The sequence below is a fragment of the Pavona decussata genome, unplaced genomic scaffold, assembly GCF_977016875.1.
Source record: "Pavona decussata unplaced genomic scaffold, jaPavDecu1.1 SCAFFOLD_129, whole genome shotgun sequence".
NCBI classification, from domain to species: Eukaryota; Metazoa; Cnidaria; class Anthozoa; order Scleractinia; family Agariciidae; genus Pavona; species Pavona decussata.
Genome location: NW_028145543.1, coordinates 415,001 through 431,949, shown reverse-complemented (window position 1 = coordinate 431,949; position 16,949 = coordinate 415,001). Strand labels below are relative to the sequence as shown.

At 39.9% G+C, this 16,949-nt stretch overlaps 1 protein-coding gene across 1 annotated transcript in view; it reads left to right on the top strand.

Moving 5' to 3' along the window:
- The window catches only part of LOC146468771 (dynein beta chain, ciliary-like), a 58,743-nt gene that overhangs the window by 22,122 nt on the left and 19,672 nt on the right, over positions 1–16,949 (top strand). Inside the window, exons 27-44 of the mRNA XM_085124132.1 lie at positions 2,082–2,315; positions 3,689–4,153; positions 4,675–4,937; positions 5,405–5,543; positions 5,946–6,194; positions 6,826–7,075; positions 7,720–7,847; positions 8,867–9,015; positions 9,584–9,866; positions 10,613–10,786; positions 11,129–11,437; positions 12,427–12,594; positions 13,146–13,307; positions 13,992–14,069; positions 14,392–14,553; positions 15,271–15,464; positions 16,009–16,171; positions 16,764–16,949. The exon at positions 16,764–16,949 is cut by the window's right edge and continues 81 nt beyond it. Coding sequence (XP_084980258.1) covers positions 2,082–2,315; positions 3,689–4,153; positions 4,675–4,937; positions 5,405–5,543; positions 5,946–6,194; positions 6,826–7,075; positions 7,720–7,847; positions 8,867–9,015; positions 9,584–9,866; positions 10,613–10,786; positions 11,129–11,437; positions 12,427–12,594; positions 13,146–13,307; positions 13,992–14,069; positions 14,392–14,553; positions 15,271–15,464; positions 16,009–16,171; positions 16,764–16,949 — 3,756 coding nt within the window. The remainder of the gene's footprint in view (positions 1–2,081; positions 2,316–3,688; positions 4,154–4,674; positions 4,938–5,404; positions 5,544–5,945; positions 6,195–6,825; positions 7,076–7,719; positions 7,848–8,866; positions 9,016–9,583; positions 9,867–10,612; positions 10,787–11,128; positions 11,438–12,426; positions 12,595–13,145; positions 13,308–13,991; positions 14,070–14,391; positions 14,554–15,270; positions 15,465–16,008; positions 16,172–16,763) is intronic.

The following is a 16,949-nucleotide window of genomic DNA, read 5'->3' as shown; positions in this document are numbered from 1 at the left end:
CTAACACAAGTAATGTTATCTGGCCAATCACATCAGACGTAAACAACACAATAAAACAATCAGAACTCAGAGATCTAGGTGCAACCCGAAGCACGGGTAAACGTGCAACCAGTGTGAAGCACAGGGAAATGCTCTTTTTATGTCCCAGTTGACTTGCGCATCCACTTTGTTTTGTTACAGGAATTCGAACATATTTTTTAAGGATGTTGCCTCGTTTTGCTACTGCGCATACATTCTGCGCGTCTCGGGATAGTCCGAGAAGCTCTGATTTCTTAAGGACAGTATTTACCAAGTCAAAGGTATTTTTGCATGGCTTATGAATATGTGGGAAAAGAAGATCTTTGCAAGTGTTATTGAAATTCAAAAAGAAAATAAGTGGTAACCATTAAGTTCAAGTTGTAAAAAAATAATCTGTACGTTGTTGATTATTAATTATCTCTGAAAAATGTGTGGATACCGCCAATTTTCTTTTTGGATTCCAATAACACTAGCTAAGATCTTCTTTCTTGCATATTCCAAAACCGCGCAAAAATACCTTTGAATTAATAGGCACCGTGCTTAAGGAATAAAGAAATAATTATTAGTGATCTTTGATCAGCTTGGAAAATTAGTTAGAATATATGGGTGCGTTGCGAGTTTGAGAAGATCTTCATTGCAGTTGTTTCTGAATGTCTTATTTGTCTTGCGTTCATAGGATTTTAAAAACCAGTAGTCTGTGCTGAAAGACAAGCCTGGGTGTAATTTTGAACAGAAACCTTTAGATCTCTGTTGAATGTTGCATCCATGCTTGTTTCTCGATCTCCGGTGTGAATAGATCGCCACAAATGCATGTCACAATTACAGTAGGGCGTACTACATTAAAGCAAGAAAGTGGTAAGAGAAAGGAACAGAATTTTGCTCCCAACGACACATAAAGCTTGTTTATGAGTGACGATTACATGAGACAATTTTATCGAACTTTTAATAAACTTGTTTTAAAAAACCAGTGTTGGCTGAGAGACAAGCGAGGGTTAAATGTTTAAGAGTTTTTTTTTTTTCACACAACTTTGTGCTGAGAGACAACACTTTAAAAATGTATCTCGACTAAGAACTAGCCGTAGTTTTAAGAGATGCTTAGTTTAAATCGACAGAAGAAATCGCTTTCGTGAAAGCGTCAAACATGCGTGCAAAGCATAGATTTGAAAATGCGCGCGAAACTGGTGACGCAACTGTCGTAGGGCAATTTTCAATGACTAATCAGATTGGCGGACGAGAATGATACAACAAAGGGACAGATTTTTAGTTTCTTCCTCGATCACGTTTTTACAGTTCGAGCTGAAAGACAAGCGGGGAGTAGTGTTATCTGCGTACTTTTGGCCTGGCTTGTTATCTTCATGATTCCAACTCAGTAGAGTTTTGTTTGTAGATGACGTTTAAACCAGTCTTGGATGAGAGATAAGCCAGGGACATTGGTTTCTCTTAAGACTTTGTCCCTGTCTCATTTCTTGATCTCTGTGATTCCAGTTTACGCTCAGTGTTGTATCTTAGTTAAGGTATTTGAAATTAACGTAACTTTAATTAATGCGAACTGAGGGAAAGGTTAGCTTGAAATAAAGGAAATGAAATAAACGAGAAGGCAAAATTTCCAAATGAAGAAAATTAACGCTTAAAGAAAATAACGTGATTTGAGGAGAATTAATTTTCTATGATGCGGCAGTACAGTTTGTTTGCAGGTAAAGGTTTTGCAAAAGTACTTCAACTTTTACGTTTACCCTGTCTGGGCTGAAAGACTAGTGAGGGTGGACTGGTTTCTCGATATCTGCTTTCCATGCACTGAAATGCAGTCTGTTTGCGGATTTGTTTTCTACGAGCCCTTTGTTCTTAACTTAAAACCACTCCTGGCTGACAGACATGTGAAGGTGGATTTGTAAGGAAAAAAATTTCATAGGCTTTTGTCTTTAATTTCATTTTGGCCTGTGTCGTGATGTTCGTAGTTCCAAATTTAGCTTGCTTTCCTTATGCCCTTCATTAGTGAGAATTACCTGCTTTGTGCATGCAGAAAATTCGGTGAAAACCTCCAACGCATTTTAAATCTTTTTTAGGTTGAGGTTTGGCTTAACCGAGTCATGGACGCTATGCGATCCACAGTACGCCACGAGCTGTCCGAAGCTGTAGTGTCCTATGAAGAAAAACCACGTGACCAGTGGCTGTTTGACTACCCGGCCCAGGTTGCTCTCTGTGGAACTCAGATCTGGTGGACCACAGAAGTCGTACTTGCGTTTGGAAGGTTGGAGGAGGGATACGAGAACGCGCTGAAGGATTATTACAAGAAGCAGGTACAACTGAGTTTAAACCTGATCAACTGTTGTCTTTGCTAAAGGTTCAAAGCTGAAAAAAATGCCCTGGTAGTGCCGGATGTAACTCCGAATAACAGTCCGTAAAGGAAACCTCCACTCTTGAAATAAGTCAACGGTAAATTGTTGGAAAAACAATCTTAAATTGAAATGTTGTTGGGAAAATGGAAATAATATGTCTGTGTTGCACAAAACGGGATTTGATTTGCGCCTATTTTCGCTTTTAAATTCCCGGGCGCTTCCATGTTGGATTTCATTGTTTCACACAAAAGAACTTTTGCTTACTGACAGTAACGGCAACCGTATGACGTCATGAAATCCAATATGGTGGCGCGCAGGAAACTTAAAAGCAAAAATAAGTGATAATTGTATTTAATTTGTAGCACACATGAATGTTATTTCTATTTTCAAACTATAATTTAGAATTTAGACCCTATCTGTAACAATTTAACGTCAATTTGTTCTCAGAGTGGAGGTTCCCTTTAAGTTTGGTAGAATACAAAATATCGTTTGTTATTGTCCCAAAAAATGTCTGTTTAACAAATCGACGGTAGTTTTCTATGGTCTATACTCTTATAGACCATAAAATGACGTCAAAAAATGTTCAAAACTCAACTGGAACCACGAGTCCCAGGCGAGTGGTTTCGCTGCCAAGTTTTGGACCTTTTTTGGCGTCATTTTTTTATGTTATGGTCTATAAGAGTATAGACCATAGAAAACGGCCGTCGATTTGTTTTTTTACAATAACATGGAAAAAGTACGAGCGGAATTGGCTATTTTTTTCGTTGAGAAAGCGCGCGCATTACATCTGACGTCATTTTCATTGTCTGCACTGTTATAGACAATAGCTACGAGTCAATCAGCGCGCGGGAATTTTTACAGTTATTGTAAAAAAATTCTATAGAAAGTAAAAAAAATGTACGATGAATTGTTTGTAAGAAAAGATCATTTTAGCCTCAAGAATTTGTACTGCTGTTTAAAGTTCTTTACTAAACCAAAGAGCTTAGTGAATACTAAAAAAATTGTCTGTTATAATGTAGTTACACCTGGTGTTTAGATTTAGGGGAAAAAGTCTTGTCCCCTGAACTGCAGACGGTTTCACTTTAAATCAGTGTAGTGTTTTCGTGAAATACTTGTATTTTTAGATATAGTTTTGATTTCGTGGCTATTTGATGAACCTCAAAATACTGCTGCACTGTCTTGAAATCTCTGGTATTTTTCATGGGCGACTGTCATCACGGAGAAGTGTCAAGTGAAATTGCTTCGTGTCAATGTATTTGCCCTTGAGATATTGTTTCTGCTCTCTGAACTTGGCTGCTAAAAATTGAAGTGAGGAATTATCGTTTGGCTCTCAGGTTGCTCAGCTAACAACTCTCATCAACATGTTAATCGGCGAGCTGTCTAAAGGTGACCGACAGAAGATCATGACCATCTGTACCATTGACGTGCACGCTCGGGATGTGGTGGCCAAGTTGATTCATCAGAAGGTAGAGAATGCTCAAGCTTTCCTGTGGCTCAGCCAGCTCAGACATCGCTGGGACGATCAGAGTGGAGATGACAAGAAGGGACATTGCTTTGCTAACATCTGTGACGCGCAATTCAAGTATTCGTACGAATACCTCGGCAACACACCGCGTTTGGTGATTACGCCCCTTACTGACAGGTGTTACATTACTCTGACCCAGTCTCTCCATCTAACTATGAGTGGCGCGCCCGCCGGCCCTGCTGGAACGGGTAAAACCGAGACCACGAAGGATCTGGGACGAGCCCTCGGCATTATGGTGTACGTGTTTAACTGCTCTGAACAGATGGACTACAAGGTATTGATCTCTAAAATTATGTGGTTTTTCTCTTACAGCTCAGCGGAAGAGCATCCGAACTAGTAATCGGAAAGAAATACGTTCGACTAGTCTTCGACAGATTGCACTCGTAAAAGTGACATATTATGCTACTAGCACTGCTTATATTTTCTGAAATTATGCCAGTTGTGCTCATTTTTCAAAATTATGCCAATGCTAGCACAAAGAGCAGGCACTGTGCTAGCTAGTAGATGTTTCTTGAAGTTTTATACAAATGTAAAACTATGCAACTTTTCAGAAAAATCATGTGCTTGTAATGGCAAATAATGCCAAAAATTGTGCTAGTACAATCTGTCAAAGCCTACGTTCGACTCCAGTTGGGAGAACTCGGATTTTTTTCCAAGTGTGCTTGTGTCACTGACTGATAAAAACATGAGTCTCCTGTTTGCAATGTTCTCCTGCGACATTAACACAGGCCAACGTTTACATCAACTGTTGTGTAAAGGCCCATAAAGTTTCATTCACTTTTTATTCCTTTTTAGTCAATTGGTAACATTTACAAAGGCCTGGCGCAGACGGGAGCCTGGGGCTGTTTCGATGAGTTCAACCGCATCTCAGTTGAAGTGTTGTCTGTGGTCGCAGTGCAGGTCAAATCTATTCAGGATGCTATCAAAGACAAGAAAAAGCGCTTCATCTTCCAGGGAGAGGAAATTTCGTTGGTGCCGACAGTTGGGCTTTTTATAACCATGAATCCAGGATATGCCGGCAGGACGGAGCTGCCTGAAAATTTGAAAGCTTTGTTCCGGTAAGTTTGTCTGCGCGTAAGGTGAAATGTGGAAAATTCAGGGACTTTTTTGTCGCTTTTTTGCCCCGTTTTATTAGTTTGAAACGCTTCATTGTATGTTGATCTGTTGCCGCGTTGGTCGGCGGAGAGGTTTGCAAAACCATCATACAGTTTCTATAAAGTTATCAAAAATTAAATAAGCTATTGCTTGGTGATAGGTTAAAGCATGTTTTTCCACTGTTGAACGTGCAATGCGACAAGTGAAGACTTTCAAAGGAAATTGAAAATTCTGATGCGAAATAGTCAGAACCACAAATTTAAAACGTAAAAAGTAAAAACTGTGGCATTCGGAGTCTTCTGGAACAGGCTTTCGGTAGTTTGGTGACAGAAAACTGTTTCTTAACGTAAAGATTTATGAGGAAAGCGCACACTTTGGCTTTCTAGAGGAAGTTAATGAGAAATTTAATAGTTCATGTTTTGTGTTTTAGACCTTGTGCTATGGTGGTTCCTGACTTTGAGCTGATCTGTGAAATCATGTTGGTGGCTGAAGGTTTTGTGGATGCTCGAGCCCTGGCCAGAAAGTTTATCACTCTATACTCACTGTGCAAAGAGCTGCTTTCTAAACAGGTAAGATTCTAGCATTGCCATTTCCGGTAGTTTTAATTCGCAAATTAACACTTGGGGTTTTGAGATTTAGATGTCTTCTGGAAGGATAAAATTGTATCGATAGGTTTGTAAAAGACGGGCTTAGTTATCGAAAAGCAGCTGGAGTCTACTGAGTACGGAACGGTAAAAACGTAAAAAGTGAACTAAGGTTATACAGGTTGACGGAACTGGAATGATAATTTCTATGATGGAATTTATTTGAGGAAAATATTTTCACGATGTAATTTTCTTTTTTGCGTAATTTATTTCTTGTGCGTCATAAAAATTAATTTCCGCGATAATTTCATCCCAACGGGTAGTCGACGGTATTCGTAAGAAATTTAAATATCTCATCACAAATTTATCTTTATCTCTAAAATTTAGGACCACTATGATTGGGGTCTTCGTGCCATCAAGTCTGTGTTGGTAGTCGCTGGGTCTCTGAAGCGAAGTGACAGAGAGCGTCCTGAAGATCAAGTGCTTATGCGTGCATTGCGTGACTTTAACATTCCCAAGATTGTCACGGATGATGTTCCAGTTTTCATGGGTCTCATTGGTGACCTGTTCCCAGCTCTTGATGTTCCAAGGAAGCGTGACATGGACTTTGAAGCTTTGGTTAAAAAGTCTGCCTTGGTAAGAATAAGCTGACCTGAAGAAGCAGTTTCTCACAAATTCTGTGGAGTTGTATCTTGGTTTTCAGTCTCAGCTTGCCATTTCATGAGAAAGTGTTTCGCTTAAATGTGGTTCAAACCTCGTCCAATAAAATCACCATAAAGGTTTTCACGGTGGCCATATTGGAGGTATAAAACAATAAAATGATTTTCCTTTGGGAACTTGTTAAATTTTATTTGTATGCGTCTCCAGCATAGCCGCCGTGAAAACCCTCTGTTGCAGACAAACCTTGAAACAAAATCGCCAGGAATTGGTTTATCAATTTTGGATCTGTGCTTAATTCCCATTGATTTCACGACAGGATCCGCTTCGTTTACGTGCACAATTTTCAACTTCTTTCTTTTGAAAGCATTTTTGAAATGGAAATGTTGTTGTCTGTTAAAACCAGAGTTGGCAATTCACTTTAAAACTATATGAACTCTTGAGAGTGGACCAAAGGTTGTCACGTGTGCCTGTCGTGTCTAGATTATGTCATGCTGTCTAACATCCTCTCATAAAAACCATAGGATCAGACAATCCTTGAAACGGGATTTGACATAGGAATTAAATAAGTAAGCTGATCTTAGTATTCCACGCTGTTTCCTCCATGCAGGATCTCAAACTGCAGACAGAGGACAGCTTTATCCTCAAGATCGTTCAGCTGGAGGAGTTGCTTGCTGTGAGACATTCAGTGTTCGTTCTTGGTCCGGCCGGAACTGGCAAAACGCAGGTGATCAAGACCTTGAACAAGACGTACCAGAACCAGAAGAGAAAACCACTGCTGCATGATATCAATCCTAAAGCTGTGACAGCTGATGAACTCTTCGGTTTTATTAACCCTTCCACCAGGGAATGGAAGGATGGTAAGCAATGTTAGATCAGGCCTACAGCCTGAAATTTATAATTGAGAGTCTCGAAAGCTGATTCCCTTTTAAAAGATATGGTGGAAAGCTTAGGTGAATTTTCCATCACAATCCCTTCTGGGCTCGCTTCTGGCAAAATCATGTGTTGGATGGCTGCAATGTCATTCAAAATATCTTTTTTTAAGCCTGCAAAGTGTCAAATTAACCTAGATGCCTATTGGCCTGTGAAACCATTTAGATTATCGTTTGGGGCGAAACGGCTCCATCTAAAAGCACTTGGGACTTGGTTACATCCCAGCCTCTAAAGCAAGAACTATTTTGGTCCTAATTGTGAGCCATGTTAACCTCCAAATATGACTGTTCTAGTATTTTACTGATCAAAACGAACCCATTTTGGGAGAAAAAAAGATCCTTGAAGTTACATTGTGTTGTCACACGATGAAGGAGCTCAAAGGTGATTTACGTAACAAGTACAGATGAGCACCATTAATATGCTCTTAGAATATCGAAGACACTGAAATTCATCCCTCGTATCCACCACATATGTGTTTTCCAATAATTGGACACCTACCCGTTATAGAAACACTTGAAAGACATCAAATGGTTTCTGCAGAGGTTTGACTGGATGATTTTTTATTTTGCAGGTTTGTTTTCCACCATCATGCGTGACCTGGCATCCATCAACAACGACAGCCCCAAATGGATTGTACTTGATGGTGACATTGATCCAATGTGGATCGAGTCCTTAAACACCGTCATGGACGACAACAAGGTAAACTAAATGCACACAGTAACACCAACACATTCCAGATTAAAATGCCTAATTACACTTTTCCACTGACCGTCAGAGGTAATCATGCGTTTTCTTTCGTTTGCAGTTTGATAACAACAGTCAAAAAAAACAAAAAAAAACAAAAACAGTTAGTTGTACACGATAGGTTAAAAGCAGCATAGCTGATGTGGTCGTGTCATACTTGGATTAAGTTGAGCGTGATAGTGAGAATTATCAAGTCCGAGATTTGTGTTATCTGCCGGAGCCGAAGGCTGAGACGGATAACACAAACTGAGGCCTTGATAATTCACTTTATCATGTGTAAACCGAATTCAATTATAGATTTATTATGCACATCCATGTGTTAAAAGCGTCTGCAGACACTAGAGCGCGTACAAGAAACTCAACACCCAACGACGCGTCAACCTGACTTTATTTTCCGAAACCTTTCGCTCACTAAAAGTTTTCAGTAAGGTTTTAACTTTCAAAAGGGTAATTTAAGTAAGAAATTTGTTTTGAAACGTGAATTTAAACTTTTTGCTGAATCACAGTTCAACTGTCATCTTGCGGTAAACCTATCGTCTGGAAAATGACGTTACTTTTACATGCATAAGACATATTGTCTGCGGGAATGACGTAACGAAAATAGTGCCAATCGGAATTAGCGATATGCTTGTAGCCAATCAAAATTGAGATCCCGACAGCAGTGTATAATAATATGCATTACATACTCTATCTCTGTTTATTCGAAAGAAGCGTTTTATGAACCGATCAAAAGGCCTACGAGGCTAATGGCAAATATTAGCCGTGCGCGTCCTTTATTGCTTGGACCAGTGCTTTGTCTTTGTTTGCAGTGATGCTGGAACCAGCAGTTCTAAAAATCCGTTCCATTAGTGTGAAAATCGTTTTGGAAAATTGAGTTTTCTTTTTCTGTCAGTTGCTAGTCATTGCCGAAAATGAGCCTTTTGAAAGTTCTTCGTGAGCTTCATAATACTAATGATCGGGTTTATTTCCTGCAGGTCTTAACGCTGGCAAGTAATGAGCGTGTTCCTCTCACTCCATCCATGAGACTGTTGTTTGAAATCGGTCATTTGAAGACAGCCACGCCTGCTACGGTGTCCCGTGCGGGAATCCTCTTTCTCAACTATGCTGATGTCGGCTGGAATCCGTGAGTACCTTTTTCAGCTGTTTTTTTTCATTCCCTGTCGAATAGTCCTCATGCTCCTTTCTGTTGATCGTTAATAGCACATTTAAACACCAAATGAAGCCGTTTTTTCTGCTGCCATAGCTTTGTGCTGTTTTTCAACAAATACAATAGCGTAAGTAACTTTTTTAACGAAAATTTGTGTGAATATGAATATTTGAAACATATATTTGAACTTTCATGTATTCATATTCGTTTATCTATCCTCCACGGGTATGACAATATGACCAGCTCCCAGTTGGCTTGATAGCTCAGTTGGTAGAGCACTGCACCGGCATCTTAGAGGTGATGGGTTCGAATCCCGTTCAAGCCTGAATTTTTTTGTCAGGCTTTCTTTTCGCACCTGCTTAGGTTCCGTAAGTAACTTCAAGGGTCTTTCTTTTATTTAAAATTTCTGTGCCTAAAAAAGTCGTTTTGCGAGATTCACACTTTTAAGTGTTCAATAGAATAAAAGTGATTTTGCCTTTCGTTTTCAAAGTTAGTTCTTCTTAAAGTATTTTTTTTATCAAGAGTAATTTGTTGTTTCTTTCAGATACGTATCAAGCTGGATTGACACGCGTGAAGTTCAGTCAGAGAAAGCCAACCTGCAAATCCTGTTTGACAAGTACGTGCCAATCTGTCTAGACACACTACGCGTGCGATTCAAGAAAATCACGCCGGTCCCGGACATCACCATGGTAACCACTCTGTGTTATCTGTTGGAGTGCCTCCTGAATCCTACCAACACACCACCGGACTGTAATAAGGAGCTGTACGAGTTGTACTTCGTGTTTGCCGCCGTGTGGGCTTTTGGTGGAGCCATGTTCCAGGATCAGGTTTGTGCACCAAGACGCATTTGAGCCCCATCCAAATGTTCCAACATTGTGGGCCAAACAACCTTATTGTTGGATGGCAATGTTGGTCTCCCGGCTTAAGGCGCCAAGGTTATTGTGTCCGGCAAAATGTTTCATCGAAAGTGAAACATTCATGCAACAAAAAAATGTTGGTCCAACGTTGGTGATAAACGCTCCAACATTAGTTGTTAAACCCATCCATATTTTGTATCGGTTAGCGGGGGCTTTAATCTAACGCTTGTAAGGATTGCGGAGCGTGAGGTGTTCGGTGGTGAGGAAAAAGAATATTCGCGTTTAACCATCTTTATGCAGGCTACGATGGCAAAAAAGACTCACTATACAGGCATGTAGAGAGATTGTGGTGAAAGGAGCCCAAGCCCCGGTTCAAAAAGCGGATAACTCAATCCAGTCGATAAAACGCTATCCAGCGAATAAAATGTACTCCAACCAATACATTAAAGTTATCCGGTCTTTGAACAACTGGGGCCTGATTGACTATGGATTCAGGCAAGACATGGTGTTAACAGGCTATACGAGAGGGTGGGGGAAGAACAAGATCTTAGGGTCCAACCACAATAAAATAAAGAGATAACGAAACCAGATTTGCAGGACCAACACAAGAAATAGGAGCTTAGTAGAAGAGGCTTTGGTCAAACAAAGAGCTATATTCTGCGGTGGATTTACGTAGCCTGGATTACTGCTAAAATATTTGTACTTCCCTTACACAGCTTGTTGACTACCGAGTGGAGTTCTCTAAGTGGTGGGTAACTGAATTTAAGACCATCAAGTTTCCTTCTGCTGGCACCGTGTTTGATTACTTCATTGACTCAGAAACCAAGAAATTTGTGCCATGGACAGAGAAAGTTCCCAAGTTTGAGCTGGACTCCGAGATGCCTTTACAGGTATGATGTTTTCTGTGCTGTGTTTCGGGGATCATTTGCGCGAGGGAAAGAAATCGAGGGTGTTTCTTCATTAGCGAAAAAGAAAAAAAAAATCCAGAAAGTATGCAATAAAAACCTTTTTATTCCAGCTAGTCGTTTGACACCTAGAATTTCAAGTGAACTCGTCAAACTTGAAGAATGGAAACCTCGCGTTTTCTCGGATGTTATGATCAGCAACTATTGAAATTTATGGAGTTGTAGGGTGTATTTAGTTACTTTTTCGCTTTCAGAGAAGAAAACAAAACAAAGAGAAAAATAAAGGTAACAATTTCAGAATTGTGACGCAGTTTTTTTCGGTTCCAGGCCGTGCTCGTACACACACAAGAAACCATTCGAGTGCGCTACTTCATGGATCTTTTGATGGTGAACCGCAGACCGATCATGTTGGTAGGCAGCGCAGGCACAGGTAAAACCGTGTTGGTTGGTGACAAATTCGCGGCAATGGACCCCGATAATTTTATGGTGACCAATGTTCCTTTCAACTATTACACAACGTCCGCAATGCTGCAGGCTGTGTTGGACAAACCACTGGAGAAGAAAGCTGGTCGAAATTACGGTCCACCTGGAACGAAAAAGCTGATCTATTTTATCGACGATATGAACATGCCTATGGTAAGCTATGTGTTGCATTCTTAACGAGCCTTCGCGCGGCGAAATCAAATTGGCAATAGACCTATTCGGATAACGCAATGTTGTACCCAATTCAAATCCTTTGGGCATAAAATGTTTTGTTCTAAGTATTTCCATATCATTTAAATGTGAATGCTACATTATAATGCAAATGCAATAAGCAAGGAATCTTAACCCCAGGGGATCTAAATTGGGTACAACATTGGGTTAGCCGAATAGGTCTATAGAATAAAGAGGGTTATCAAAAAAAAAAAAAAAAAAAAAAAAAAAAAACACCACCACCACCAATAACAATGCCAACAACGGATGGTGTTTTGAGGAAGGCTTAGCACTCGAAAAGTCAGCTTTTTAATCTCTTTACGTTGGCCAATTTATCCAAGTTGGCAAAACCGAGTGTGAAACTCCACAAATTTGGCAAACTCGCGTGCTTTCCGAGTTTGGTGGGAATTCTTTCTAATCCCTCCTCTCTCATGTTTGAAGTAAACTGCGTCTACGTGTCATTTTTAATGGTAGAGTATACATGGCATTCATGAAAAACAGGTTTTAGTTAGATTAGTTGTAGTTAGGTTTTGAATTTTGTTTAGGATAGTTGGGTTATTTCTAATTTTTATACTCCTGATGGATTTTACCGTGTTTAAATAAAGAACTATTCTATTCTATTCTATTCTATTCTATTCTATTCTATTCTAAATACGAGTTTGTCAACCTCAAAAACTTACTGAGAAAGTTGGCGAGATTAGAGTAGTTTTATTTGTCGCCAACAATTAGAAAACTTGTTTGTCAATTGTTGCTACCACGTGCACACAAGGCAACTGGTATTTTTAAACACGAATTTGCAAATTTTAGTTCCTCTTGTGAAGGTATTAGTCTTCAACGTAACTGTGCCGTACTTGCGGTTCCTGATTAAACTTCAGGGACGCGTTCACAGGAGCGCAATACATCATATCACTTTCAATATTTCTGTAATTCAGGTTGACACCTATGGAACAGTTCAGCCCCACACGCTGATCAGACAACACTTGGACTACCATCACTGGTACGACAGAGCCAAACTGAGTCTGAAGGAGGTGCATAACTGCCAGTACGTGGCTTGCATGAACCCAACGGCTGGAAGCTTTACTATTAACCCGCGGCTACAGGTTAGAACGAAAAAGTTGATCCGTGTCTTCGTGATTTTGATACCGCTGTTGTATCCTCTGGTCGAAATCTGGATTGCGCCAACGAAAATGCCATTTTTTTTTTCAATTTTGTGTCAAACCAACCTTAGTTTTTTATCCTAACGATCCACCTTCGGCGGTGAATGGGTCGGGCAGATGTTAGAATCTGGTTTCGGATCGTGTTCAGATCAGAAAGCTTGGAACGTGTTTTCTTTAGCTAGTACTTGTCTATTTAGAGTGCATAACAATATGGAATGATACTTTTCAGAGCTTCATTCCAGCTAATGTGGGTCACCCAACAATCTGGATTAAGTTAATGTGTATATATGAAACATATGTTTGAACTGCGGGTGAAAGATTAAATAGAAGAAAGACCCTTATCTGAATAAAATGAATTGGAAACAGGCTCGATAAAGGGATAGCAGCCCCTTTCTCCGGCTTCTTGATTTTATGACTTCAATAGCACGTACTTGAGGTACAAAGCAATTTTTTTTGGAGCTAACGCTTTTTCTTTTCCTTTTTTTCTGCTTTAGCGCCATTTTGCAGTGTTTGCTATCAGTTTTCCTGGACTGGATGCACTGAAGACAATCTACTTGAGCATCCTAAATGGGCACATGTCCGCAGTGGGCTTAGCACAGGCTGTACATAAGACCTCTGAGAAGCTTGTTGATGCAGCTCTTGCCATGAACCAGAAGGTAAGACGTTTGAAATGTTTGCCTCTTAAGGTGGTGCTGTAAAATTTTGAACACTATTTTCACCGAAGTTGCGAAATGTTTGCAAAGCCAATGAAGACACTGGAAAGTACTGTTTGAAATTTTTCATTTGAATTCAATGGTCAGTTGACTATAAACAGTTTGAAAAGAACACGCTAGCGAGCTCGAGAATTGTCTGCAGCGTGGAAACGCGACGCGCGAGGTGGCAGGCGATTTTCGCGCGCGACGGCATGTTGTTCTCAACTCCTAAGCGGGAGAGCGACTGTTATTATTATGAACGTTTCGCCCATATAATAAAACAATTTAGCCACCTAACAGAACTAAAGGCGTGGTGCTAGAAAATAAGGGTTAAGTCTAGCTTTTAACAAATTAGGAAGCTTTTCGTACTGAATTAGAAAGTTGTCTGAAAACGTAGGTTCGCCATACGATAACAATAGAGCTTTGACGTACGGCCAGCTCGGTGTCTTCCTAAACTGTTGATCCGAGTTAGCTGGGTTCGATAGAACTAGTGCCTCTTCAAATGTCACTCCAATTTATTCATTTATCGCGTCTATTCCTCATAACTTTGTGTGATATTTTGATCCGACTGTACGACCTGTTTTCTTGTGTCTGTCTTTAAAAATTGTCATAACTTTAATATGCTTTTGTTGTTTCTATCTAATACAGGTCACGTCAACCTTCTTGCCTACTGCTGTAAAATTTCACTACGTTTTCAACTTGCGAGACTTGTCCAACATCTTCCAGGTTTGTCCTTGGTATTTCATTTGGTGTCGGTTTGCCACGCCCTTCAGTTGAGCACGAATACCACGTCTAAAATCCAGTTTGCGCGCTTTAGATAATGGGGACCTTTAGTTTTGACTACGAGTACGAGATTGAGTACGAGCACGACTTTTTTAATCTAGTTGCATGTTTTAGATGATCGCTTGTCACACCAATCTTGTTTCTAGGGTCTTCTCATCTGCTGGTAAACAGCGAGAAGAAAAATCTAATAAGTGATTTCCAGAAGCTGTGGATAGTCAAGATAGTTTCAAATTCTCTACTCATTTTATGGGATGTGCTTTTGCAGGGAATCCTGTTTTCTTCAGCCGAGTGTGTTAAGACACCAATGGACCTCGTCAGATTATGGATGCACGAGTGTGATCGAGTTTACAGAGACAAGCTTGTGGATGAGAAGGATATGGAGAACTATGACAGAATTCAGGCAGACGTTACCAAGAAAATTTTCGAGGTCAGTTTAAAAACCGCAGCCTGACTCAGTTGTTTTTCAGTCGTTAAGTTGAGTTAAACTTGGAATGTTAATTTGATAACATCATACAACAGTTGCAAATAGATATTTTGATTTGAAGTAGTTATTTGCACATTATTTATTTTTTTGGAGTCACCAAAGTTGGCGTTAACCACACTTTGCTTTAGAAATTACACCAGCAACAGGAGATTTTTCTCATTTTAAATAACGACAGTGGGAAAACACAATTGATTTTGGTTTGGATTCCCATTGGTTGAGAAAGTGGCGCGAGTTTTGTTAACCAATCACAGAGCGTAGTAATGGTTTCCCAAAGCAAACGCGAAATTACTTTCGACACTCAATAGACCATTTTCGAGTTGCTGTGAACCTCACTATGAAAGCGAGGCTAAGTGCAAAGGCTTTTCATATGAAAATTAGTTTTGTTTGCATATGAATGATACCTAATTTTCGTAACAAAAACTTTGCACTTTCATAATTGGGTTCAAAACAACTCGGAAATGGCCTATTGAAAACCGCTCTAAGAGTGATTAAAGAACCAACCTCGTTCGCAGGGCTGTTTCCCAATAAAAAGGTCAATACCTTGATTGAAAGCGTTTGTTTTATCTAATCAGCAGGTAGAACTGACACCAAAGGGTTAAACGTTTTCTAGGCTGCTATATGTGACAAATAAAAGTCTTTGTTTCATGGTCTAACTTGTAGGACTTTGACGAAGAAGCTCTGTACGCTAAGCCTAACATGTTCTGTCACTTCGCGAGCGGAATAGGGGAGCCGAAGTATTTAGCAGTGCAGGGGTGGGAATCATTAAACAAACTCCTCACAGAGGCACTGGAGAACTACAACGAAGTGAATGCGGTTATGAATCTTGTGCTTTTTGATGACGCCATGCAGCACGTGTAAGTTGGATTAAATTACAATTTTTCCCCCAAGAGACCGTATTTTTTATAGAATTAATTTGACATTGAACTCCAATTCTTTGCGCACCTCCAATATTCTGGCAGAAGAAACCTTGTGTGAGGTCTGTTCTTGAAAGCGCAATCCCATTAATAAAATTTCCTAAGGGAACTGGTCATAACAAGTTTTTTTCGAACAGGACCCACCTTGTTTGCGGTAGGGGGGTTATTGACAACACTGCCCATCTCATGAACATTACCGACAAAATTTATTGGCTTTAAAATTTGAGTTGACACAGAAAATACTCAGGGTCAGCATTGTCAGGGTCAGGAAAAGTGAGGTTTGAATCTCATTGTCATTTTTTTTTTCTGCTGTACAAAGGGGTGGCAATAAAGACACCATCTTTTGAGGTTGAGGAAGGTGCGGTGTAGGTAGGGACCACCATCTATTTCGTAGTTTGGTGGGTCTTGATCGAGTATAGTTGTTTTAACCACTTCCTCAAAATGTAAATTTTTTGATGTTTCTTCTTCTTCTTGTGTTTTTTAGTTGCCGTATTAATCGTATTCTGGAGTCTCCCCGCGGTAACGCGTTGTTGGTCGGTGTTGGTGGCAGCGGGAAGCAGAGTTTAGCCCGTCTGGCAGCATTTATCAGTGCTCTGGAAGTATTCCAAATCACGCTCAGGAAGGGATACGGTATTCCAGATCTCAAGGTGTGTCATAAGTTACTTCTCCTTTAATTTCGTTATGATAATAAGGGAAATCATCAACTAAACAATAAAGTTTGACGAACAAGCAAATTCTTAGAACTTCGATTGCATTGCGACCCTACTACGACCGGTGCTAAATAGATTACTAAAAGTAAACCTCTGCACAGAATGGGAACAAAGAATTAAATTGATTCAAACAACTGAACAACACAAATCTCGGTGCTCCAGTTCCCGAAATAAAATAGAGTCAATGCAATATAAGACAATTAATTTGACAAAAGTGATTTGCTTAAAATGTACGGTGGTTTTTGCTGTATCAATTCAAATCACATGTCTTCAAGATTTACAGTAAATGACTTATTCTGGAGTCAATCTCGGAAAGTCTACAGTGTTATATCAATGACCACTTCAAGTGTATTCAACCACGATTTTGTGAGAAATTGGAACGCATTTTCTATCTTAATAAAATGCTTTTATCAAGTGCTAATTAGCCTCTCACGCAGCCGTTTTCAGGGAAGTCATATTACTCTCCTAAAAGCGACTACATGTTCTTGTTCTGGCGTTTCTAATTCTGCTTTTATAATCCTTTCCCTAGCTTGATCTAGCAAACTTGTGTACAAAGGCAGGATTGAAAAATATCGGCACTGTGTTTCTGCTGACGGACGCCCAAGTTCCCGAGGAGAGCTTCCTTGTGCTGATTAACGATCTGCTTGCGTCTGGTGAGATCCCAGGTCTGTTCGCTGACGATGAAGTTGAGAATATTATCTCTGGCGTGAGGAAT